The sequence below is a fragment of the Seriola dumerili genome, unplaced genomic scaffold, assembly GCF_002260705.1.
Source record: "Seriola dumerili isolate Sdu_G_001 unplaced genomic scaffold, Sdu_1.0 BDQW01000052.1, whole genome shotgun sequence".
NCBI classification, from domain to species: Eukaryota; Metazoa; Chordata; class Actinopteri; order Carangiformes; family Carangidae; genus Seriola; species Seriola dumerili.
This window is the reverse complement of record NW_019174307.1, coordinates 11,362,114-11,371,872: the sequence shown is the minus strand read 5'-3', so window position 1 is coordinate 11,371,872 and position 9,759 is coordinate 11,362,114. Positions and strand designations below refer to the sequence as shown.

The 9,759-nt window shown below is 40.8% G+C and overlaps 2 protein-coding genes across 2 annotated transcripts; one reads left to right on the top strand and one right to left on the bottom strand.

Moving 5' to 3' along the window:
- The first annotated feature begins 3,153 nt into the window (after window positions 1–3,153).
- Window positions 3,154–6,518, top strand: LOC111218544 (ATP synthase subunit beta, mitochondrial-like). Its single transcript, XM_022740895.1, has 10 exons — window positions 3,154–3,303; window positions 3,864–4,037; window positions 4,155–4,329; window positions 4,581–4,702; window positions 4,822–5,006; window positions 5,183–5,341; window positions 5,433–5,555; window positions 5,643–5,855; window positions 5,966–6,167; window positions 6,258–6,518. The coding sequence occupies exons 1-10, from the start codon at window positions 3,198–3,200 to the stop codon at window positions 6,353–6,355; spliced, it is 1,557 nt and encodes a 518-aa protein (XP_022596616.1). The 5' UTR covers window positions 3,154–3,197; the 3' UTR covers window positions 6,356–6,518.
- Window positions 6,519–6,599: 81 nt separating this feature from the next.
- On the bottom strand, window positions 6,600–9,288 carry ccdc89 (coiled-coil domain containing 89). The gene is made up of 7 exons (XM_022740896.1): window positions 9,143–9,288; window positions 7,938–8,410; window positions 7,411–7,541; window positions 7,199–7,335; window positions 7,027–7,103; window positions 6,840–6,939; window positions 6,600–6,741 (listed from the first exon to the last, which is right to left on the bottom strand). Exons 1-7 carry the CDS (start codon window positions 9,188–9,190, stop codon window positions 6,655–6,657), a joined length of 1,053 nt encoding a protein of 350 aa, XP_022596617.1. The 5' UTR covers window positions 9,191–9,288; the 3' UTR covers window positions 6,600–6,654.
- Between the last annotated feature and the right edge of the window lie 471 nt (window positions 9,289–9,759).

Genomic DNA, 9,759 nt, shown 5'->3' with positions numbered 1-9,759 from the left:
GAAGATAAATTACTGAAAGCTGCAGGTGGTATTTCACCTCCCAGACCCTAAAAGATGACCATCTGACCATTCGCTACTAGAGCTGACCTTTCAGCATACTCCTCCTGGTGTGGTTTAAAGATAGGGCTGTTCCTGTGCAGACTGGCTGAGGATTCATGAAGAGTTTTTCCCTGCTGTGCTTGAGGTGAAGAAGCTTTGTATTCCAAAGCTCCAGGCAAGAAGTAATTAAAGGAGACTCTCTGACACAGAGGAATGTTGCACTGAATGATGGCTTGGCAAAATACACCCCGTCACTTTGGTTTATGACGAATGACAACTTATCATAGTGTTCCTATATACTGCAGCAACATTTATGAGTTGTGAAAATGACTGTTCATGTTCCCCATTGTGTTTGTGACTACTAATGTGGTAGAGGCACCAACTTCAACCAATGACAGTTTTATAGGCCATATAAAATGGAGGTGGGAAAGAGACTGGCAGATCAATCAACTTGGTTCTATTTAGGAATAGGTGATTAGGTGATCCCTTGTTTGCACGTACCTTGAGATCTCATTGTTGTCAGTGGGAACGTCGATGACACCTCAGGGTTTTAAAGTGGGTGCCCATCATACACCCACCATGATGTCATCCTGTTCTTTTGTTATTTTGGAGCCTAGGTGTTGTCTCTCCTCTTAATTCGTTGCCACTGGCTTCCCCTTTCAGCAGCACCAGAGATTGCTTTGATGGCTTGACGTTGGGTCTGGCCTCGGATTCCCATGTCCTTAAGCAGTCTGGTAGTTGATATGCCTACGAAGCCTCTGCATCCACCTTCCACTGGGTGAGCCTTAGTAAGCTCAGTCATGTAGAGAGCGAAGAGAGATGGTCCAGATCCACTTGTGGCTTCTAATCCCATGTTGCTCCCTGCTGCCCAGCTTCTGGTTTTGGAGTGCAGGCCTTGTGTTGATTCACACCTTCATGGACAAATTAACAAGTTATATGTGCTGGATAGATGACAGAGGAGGAAGGGCGTTGACAACATTGATGGTTGTTGGTCTGCCCTCCAGAATAGCTTGTGTAAGGCTCATCTTGCAGCCAACAAGAATATACTGTAGGTTTCCTGAGATGGACAGAGAGGGCACGTTTAGGGTCTTCACCATACCATTTGCTGAGGTTCCCAGGAGATGGCAGGACAACATATGTGGCTTGTATAATGAAGCTGGTTTGAAATCCTCCCATGTCCCACAACTCCTTTCAAGAGAACCTTCTCCTCCCAACTCACCCACTGCCCTTGCTTTGATTTAGAAACAGTCTTTGCGCACCACGCTGCCTGCTCTTGCAGGATGGTTTGCTCTCTCCAAGGCTGAGGCTTTCTCTCCCTTGCTGCACGTGTCCAACTATGTCCCTGTGCTTTAGGGCTGACTTTGCCTGTTGCATAGCCGCTGATGGGATCCACTTTTTCCCAGTATCCTAGGTGGGAGCAGTTTGGGCTACACATGGGTCACAGGATTCTGTCAGCATCATCTCCGGCCTTGCTTTTGCACACTGAAATGAATCAAAGTGAAACTAAAAAACATATACACATGAAAAGTGTTTTTTTTTTGTGAATGATTGCATTACTTTCCAGCACCACACAGTAAGTAATTATTGTAACATTGAACAGTTCAGTGCCCAGATCTGTGCCACAATACAATCCTGTCTCTGCACTCTGCTGGCAGTTCCTTCCACCTCATAGCTTGGTTTTTGCTCTGATATGCATTGTCACCTGTGCGACCTTATATAGGCAGGTGTGTGCATTTCCAAATCAGGTCCAATCAATTGAATTCACCACAGCTTGGCTCCAATCAAAGTGTAGAAAACGTCTCAAAGATGATCAAGAGAAACTGAAGCCCCTGAGCTTGTGTCGTAGCAAAGAGTCTGAATACCTGTTTTAATTTTTCATTTTTTTCCCCCTTTTTAATAAAATTTGCAAAAAATTATAAAAATTTTATTTGTTTTTTTAGTATAAGGCTGCAACATAACAAAATGTCAAGAAGGGGTCCGGACACTGAATTTCATCTTCAGTTTTTTTAAAACGTATTTGAGCCAAAAAGTTGGTTTGTCACTATTACCTTCTGCAAAATATCCTATCCTCCCTCTCTACCGCCCTCATTCAAAATGGCCGCCACTTTCTCTGACTGGTTAGGGGAGTTTGTTTGCTGAATCTGCTAGTGTGTTTTGTCCGAGTTGATGATGTTGTTTGTGGTAGCATAGGCAAGATAAAGGAGAAAATAGTCATGGTGTGAGGAGCAGTGATGGCTGGCATTAGGGGAGTGACTCTGGGACGCCAGTGATCACTGTCTAGCCTCCTGGAGGTGTCGTGGGACCAACTAGACGAAACACTGGTGAAACGAGGTTTCCACCTGATGACCCCAAAGACATGTTAGTTATCACTGCTCATTAGTCTGTGTAGCCAAATTAATACTTATCATAGGACTTAGGATGTTAAGCTTAGGGAGCTATTCACTGAGTCTGATCCATTTTCTGTAGCACAAGTTTCTTGTGTTTACCTTAAATTCCCAACCCACTGATTCTATCACTGATGTATAACTTTACACAAAACACCGTGGGTCAGGGTTCTGCACCGAAGATTAGTGCTTATACAAATGCATGATGTAGGATTTCAAATCTTAGGCACGAGTTTCCACAAGATTTATAGTATACTTGAGATTATAAGTCTCTAAGAAATGTGATATACATTGTTTCTACAGACCATATACAGTCTGTGCTACAGACACATTGAAATGTTCTCTGAAATAAAACTAACTTAACGGCACATTCAGGCCGGCCCTCTATAAAAGGAGAGTAAAGAAACAGCTGAGTGTGTAAAATAACACCTACAGAGTACTCTGAGGAACATACATACAAAAACCCACCAAATTGCTTCTATTTTCAATATAGTGGTATTTATAGAAATATTTGGGTGATGTTCTGCTTTACTTACCACATTCAAGACTGCAAATCTCTTAAGATTGGGTGACCCACTGGATCTTAATGCAGCATGACGCAGCTGATGAAGTCGAGGTATTGGGGAAAGTTGTAGACAGGTGAGTGCTGCCCTCCTGCGGTAAGTGAAGGGATAAAATCCCGACAGGGTGCGCATGCTCAGTTTAGCCGTTGGGTTCAGCGATATAAAATCGTCCGTAGCCCAGTGTGTGCCTTCACCTTCAGCCATCTTAATCATGTTGGGTGCTGTGGGACGGTGCTGCAGCGGGGCTCTGCAGGCTTTTAAGCCTGGGATTAACTCTTTAAAGACGATCAGTGCGAGACATGCAGCTCTTAATTTGAGTAAGTGCATACTTTTTAAACATGGGTCGACTGTCAGGATTATATGTCCCGTGACTTGTCTCTAACACAAATGGATGCATGCAGGGTGGGTCAGGCCTCAACTTTACCATGGATTCTCTCTCATTTATTTGCGATCAAGTGATTTTTATTCAATCACAGCTGCTAAATTAAGTTTGTATTTGGTCATGATGTTACTTCAGTCACACTGTGTATCGCCAGTCATTCTCCTGTTTTCTGACTCCATTCAATGACCTTTCAAAGTAGCTCAGTACAAGTCAAATGTTTGACTCACTTCATGTTTGAACATTTCAACTCTAGAGTTTCAGTGACAACAAAATATGGGTGATGCTATCATGACACACCAAAATATGTATATTTATCATATTCTGTCTTGTAGATTTTGTGTTACTCACATGGGTAATACTGATCATATTTTATTCTCTTTTTTTTTTTTTTTAGTGACTAGAAATATTTTTATTTTTCAAATCTAGTTGCTGCTGTTTCATGTGAAGTCAAGTTTAATATGTTGTCCTTTTCCTTTCCTGTCACTGTCCTCCCAGGCAGGGGTTATGCTGCCCCAGCTGCTCAGGCTGCACTGGCCAATGGCCGCATCGTTGCTGTGATTGGTGCTGTGGTGGATGTCCAGTTTGATGAAGGCCTTCCTCCCATTCTCAATGCACTTGAGGTGGCTGGCCGTGAGAGCAGGCTGGTGCTTGAGGTGGCACAGCATCTGGGTGAGTGGGTTAGGGTGATCCTTGGGTTTGAAATACTACTTGACAAATCACTGTTTGGGTACCTGTTAATGAACTTTGAACATTGTCTTTACTGTCTCTCCTTGTGTGTTTCTCCAGGTGAAAACACAGTCAGGACTATTGCCATGGACGGTACAGAGGGTCTAGTACGTGGTCAGAAGGTTCTGGACACCGGAGCCCCCATCAGGATCCCTGTGGGCCCTGAGACCTTGGGCAGGATCATGAATGTCATTGGAGAACCCATTGATGAAAGGGGACCAATTAGCACCAAACAGTAAGTATTGATAGGATCACAGTGCTGGAGTTATTCTGTAGTTTTCTTGATGTCAACAAAACCAATGGCAATACCAAAACCAACATTGTGTTGGTCAGTCTCTAAAGTATTTCTGACTTCCCTGCCCTGTCTGTGGCAGCTGCACGGCCATCGTTTTGTTATTTTGGTGGCTTGGGTCTTTTCTTGCGATTTGACAATAAAAATATATCCTATAAATCGTATATTTAATCATGATGCTTATTATCTTGCAGGACTGCTCCTATTCACGCCGAAGCCCCTGAGTTCACAGACATGAGTGTGGAACAGGAGATCCTGGTCACTGGCATCAAAGTGGTCGATCTGCTGGCACCCTACGCCAAGGGTGGAAAGATTGGTTGGTGGATCATAATTACCCTCTTGAATTTTTTTTATTTATTTATTTTTTGCCAACAATCAAATTTTCAAACATGCTTGTCATGATAATTGATTATTTTGCATGCTGCATTTCTTCAGGTCTTTTTGGTGGTGCTGGTGTCGGCAAGACTGTATTAATTATGGAGCTGATCAACAATGTAGCCAAAGCACATGGTGGTTACTCTGTGTTTGCCGGAGTGGGGGAGCGAACCCGTGAGGGAAATGACTTGTACCATGAAATGATTGAGTCCGGTGTCATTAACCTGAAGGACACCACCTCAAAGGTAACAACCTCAATTCCTTTAAAACTGTTATTTGTTAAAGTTTAGCACAGTTTAGCTTTTCTAATTAAGATCCTTAGCACAGCGTAGCACGTGATGTTAAGTGTAGTTTATCAGTTTGGATGGGATTCATGTAAATCTATTCTGTGTTTAATTCATGCTAAACTTCATGTCCTCAGGTAGCGCTGGTGTACGGTCAGATGAACGAGCCCCCAGGTGCCCGTGCCAGAGTTGCTCTTACCGGTCTGACTGTTGCTGAATACTTCCGTGATCAGGAGGGACAGGATGTGCTGCTCTTTATTGACAACATCTTTAGGTTTACCCAGGCTGGATCAGAGGTTCATAATACCACATAGATTTTTTTTCATTATTTGCAGATGTTGTTGCATATAAATCTTGTGTATGAATATTTGTGTAATTTTTCTTCAGGTGTCTGCCCTGTTGGGTCGTATCCCCTCTGCTGTGGGTTACCAGCCTACTCTGGCCACTGATATGGGTACAATGCAGGAAAGAATTACCACCACTAAGAAGGGCTCCATCACCTCAGTACAAGTGAGAAGACACAAGATGCTAATCACATGTCAGCACACTCTTGCTTTTTCTTGATTATTTGTACTAAAATTGTTAATTGTGTTGCAGGCTATCTATGTGCCTGCTGATGACTTAACTGACCCTGCTCCTGCCACAACTTTTGCTCACTTGGATGCAACAACTGTGCTGTCTCGTGCTATTGCTGAGCTTGGTATCTATCCTGCTGTGGACCCTCTGGATTCCACCTCCCGCATCATGGACCCCAACATTGTTGGGGCGGAACACTATGATGTGGCTCGTGGTGTACAGAAGATTCTTCAGGCAAGCCTCATGTTGGATGTTAACAAATTTTGAATGATTGTCAACAATTTCTGCAATCCAAAACTAAACTTAAAATTTTGTATAACGGCTAAACTTTTCTTGTTTTTTAGGATTACAAATCGTTGCAGGACATTATTGCTATCCTGGGTATGGATGAATTGTCTGAGGAAGACAAGTTAACTGTAGCTCGCGCTCGCAAGATCCAGCGTTTCTTGTCGCAGCCTTTCCAGGTAGCAGAGGTCTTTACTGGCCACTTGGGCAAGCTGGTGCCTCTCAAGGAAACAATCAAAGGCTTCAAGAGCATTCTAGGAGGTAGAGTGCTGCACCAAGGCCAAAATATTATTAAATGGGATGAACTTAATGGAAATTTAATAGTAATGGCTATTCTTTTCTCTCTTCAAGGTGAATATGATGCCCTGCCGGAGCAAGCTTTCTACATGGTGGGTCCCATCGAAGAAGTAGTCCAAAAGGCTGAGAAACTGGCAGAGGAGCATTCATAAGTGATTTATCTGCAAGGTTGGAAAGTTTTATGAGATAAATATTTGTACAGTATGATTTCTATTTGAGGAACTTCTAAGGTGTCATGCTAAGTATGTTGTGTTGTGGTTCCATTTCTCTGGAAAGGCGAAGATGAAATTAAAAAATGACATTGTGATATATAAATTTTTTTTTTGTCATGGTTTTTTTCCCATTAGTTGCACCGTCAGTCAGCAAAGATTCTTGGTGAAAATGAAAAATTTGTTTTAATGAAAACATGTCTCATTGGTAAGAAGACATAACACTTACATAATACTAAGGTTTAGCCTATCATGTGGCGAAGTTTCTTATTCAGTTCTCTCTCTTGTGTAAGGAGACTGGCGCTGTGTTCTCTGAAGGCTTCGAAATCCTGTAAAGTAATTGGAAACGAAAACATGTTGACTGTGTTCTTAACTCGATGTAGGCCACTGTCGATTTCACTCTTCGATACTGCAGATTTCAACAAACCTTTTTAAGCTTCTCATACTTTCCTGTGGATTCATCAAGAGCACACTGGAGAGACTTCACTTTTACATCTGCATTAACTGCTTCTGCTTCCTGTTCAAACCTGAGGCAAGGTCAAGGACAAATTTAGATTGAGATACTTGTTATACTCAAGCAGTGCAATGAGAAAGATTGTTGATACATGATTTACCTATTCTCTGCTTCAGCCCGGGATTTTTTCTCTTCTTTCCATTTCCTCTCCAGCTGCTGGATTTTCGCTTGTTTCTCCTGTATGTAATCAATTCATACGTACATGAAGTGATTAGTTAATTCTTTACAAAGCTGTAATTTCAGTGAAGTGAACAAATACTCTAGTAGATCACCTGTATCAATCTCCCTCTTTCCATAGACAGAGACAATAGTTTGTCCTTCTCTTTGGCAAGGCTTGTTATGCTTTCTCTTGTGTTGATCTCCTTCAAAGCATGCTTTTCTTCTGCCATTCCTAGCTTCAGCTTCATACCTGATTGTGGAAAGAAGGCCACAATACTACAAGTGCTTTTTATTTCTCGAGAATGATAAAATATTTACCACCCACCTTTGCACGCATCTACAGCATCTCTTTGCTGTTGCTGAGCATCATGTAATTGATCAAGTAGCAATGCCTCCTTGGCTTGATGCTGAGTTGCCTGTTGCAGGAGTTTTGACTGGTATTCAGCTAATTTCTCCCTTAAACATAGATGTAAAATACAGCTTCAAAATGATGAGTGTAAAGTAAATGTTAAATAATGAGCAACTATGGCTGCAACTAATTGTTAAATATTTAAGTTACTTATTATCTAGATTGATTACTTTTTTTTCAATAGTCTATAAAATGCTGAAAAATGCCCATCACAATTTTCCAGAACCCCAGGTGACATCTTGAAATTGCTTATATACAATCCACAAACCCAAAGATATTCGATTTACAGTTCTGTAATCAGAAAACATAACAGAATAACTGAATCCTCACATTTTAAAAGCTTAAACCAGTGAATGATTGGTAGCAGTTTGATACATGACTTGAACGATTAATCAGTTAAAAATGTTGAGTTTCTGTAGCCTGATACAAATAGAAAAACTTACCGATATTCATTTTCATTATTTGTGTAATTCTCTGTCAGCAGTTTGATATCTTGCATCAGTTTTTGCACAAACACTTCTTTATCTTGTAATTTTTGGGAGAAAAGTGTGTCATTTTCTGACTGCAGCTGTTTGTTTTCCACCTTTAACTGGGCATTCAGACTTTTGTATTCTTCCATGAAAGCAATAATGGCTTGATTGTTGGCAGCTAAATCCATAAATCTCTTCTCTAATAACTCTGCTTTCTTTCTTTCGCCACCCAGTTCTTTCTGGCAGTCTGTTAAACTGTCCTCCAGCTCTGTGTTGATTTTTTGCAGGGCTTGGCATCGCAAAAGCAGCTCATCTGCTCTCTCTTTCAGTATGCAGATCAGATTTGACTGTTCATCTATCCTGGACCGCAGCATTTCTGTTTCTGTCATATCCTCTGCAGAAAAACTTAGAAGTTTGTCCAGTGACTTCTGAATAATGTCCATATCCTGGGAACAAGGGCAAATGTCCAGTGTTAAAACATGAGTGACAGGCACTTGTGGCAGCTTAAAACTAAAGCTTGACTGATTTTGGGGTTTTTGAGGCTGACACTGATATCAATATTATTGAGATACTTTACATAAAATAATTCAACAGTCAAAAGCCCCGCAATTTAGTGTTAACTATCATAGGAAAAAATATTCACATGTGAGAGGCTGACACCAGTCAAGTTTGGCATTTTGTCTTCAAACTGACTTGGAGGATTATACCAACTATAAAAAATGGCTGCCAATAAATTTCTGTTAATCAACTAAAGATTTCTGAATTTCTTGTAATTATAATGCAAATGAATGGGACTTCAACAACAAATTCTAGGTTAATCCAGCCATGCATGCTTAAAAAGAAAAATAAATTCACAAATATCTGCAAATTGGATCCTTTTAGAAGAAAATAAGTTAAGTTTGGCGTATCTTAAGACATTAAAATTTGCTGGACAGTTGACAGTTGCTAGTTTACCTCAACTGCATTTTACACCTTACTAACTTAGCTGTTTTTAAATTTAAAGTTAATGTAGACTTTAAGACTTAATTTTAATACCACTCGTATAAGATTATGTGACAGTTGTGACAGTAGCATAATTTGAGATTAAATGTGAAATGACTAGTCTTCTGCAGACTCATTAGCAAACGGTGGACTTGCACAGATTTATTGCTGACGTCATTAACTTTTACATACTGTACCTCCGTCGTGTTCATGAAGTTTTCTGCATTTCTCGGAGGAGTGGACATGATGAGTAATGGCCTATTCCCGATTGTACGTGTTATTTTTTACTCATTGCTCAGTTCCACTTTTTCGTAGGAAGTATTTCGGAGTTTCAGTTGCTCGGTCGCTAATGGCAACCATATTCGAGCGGCCCTCTCTGTTTTTGTAGCTGCGGTAGAAGGAACGTTTGTGCCGCTGCTCGGACGCGTGATGGCGGTGTTCGTCTTCTTATCAGTCACCAACGGTAGCGGTAATGCACATCTCGAATAATCATGGTGGAAGCAGTAGTATAGTTTTCCTATGTTGCTTAAGTCCTGTTTCATTTTGGTACATTATTAGTTACTCAATTATTGAGTGGTAGCTGTCGCCTTAAGGTCGCTTTTTATTGTCAGATTTTGCTTTTCCGTTAATTTTTTTTTTTTTTTTTTAAATTCATAAGCTTCTTTAAAAATCTTTGAGGACATGGCCGTACATTAAACCTCCAGGGCCTGATAATGAATTTATGGCAATTTGTGACTTTTAACCCTTGCATCAGTTTAACAACACGTAAACGGTTTAATATCAAGTTAAACACGCTTACAATGACTGACAATTT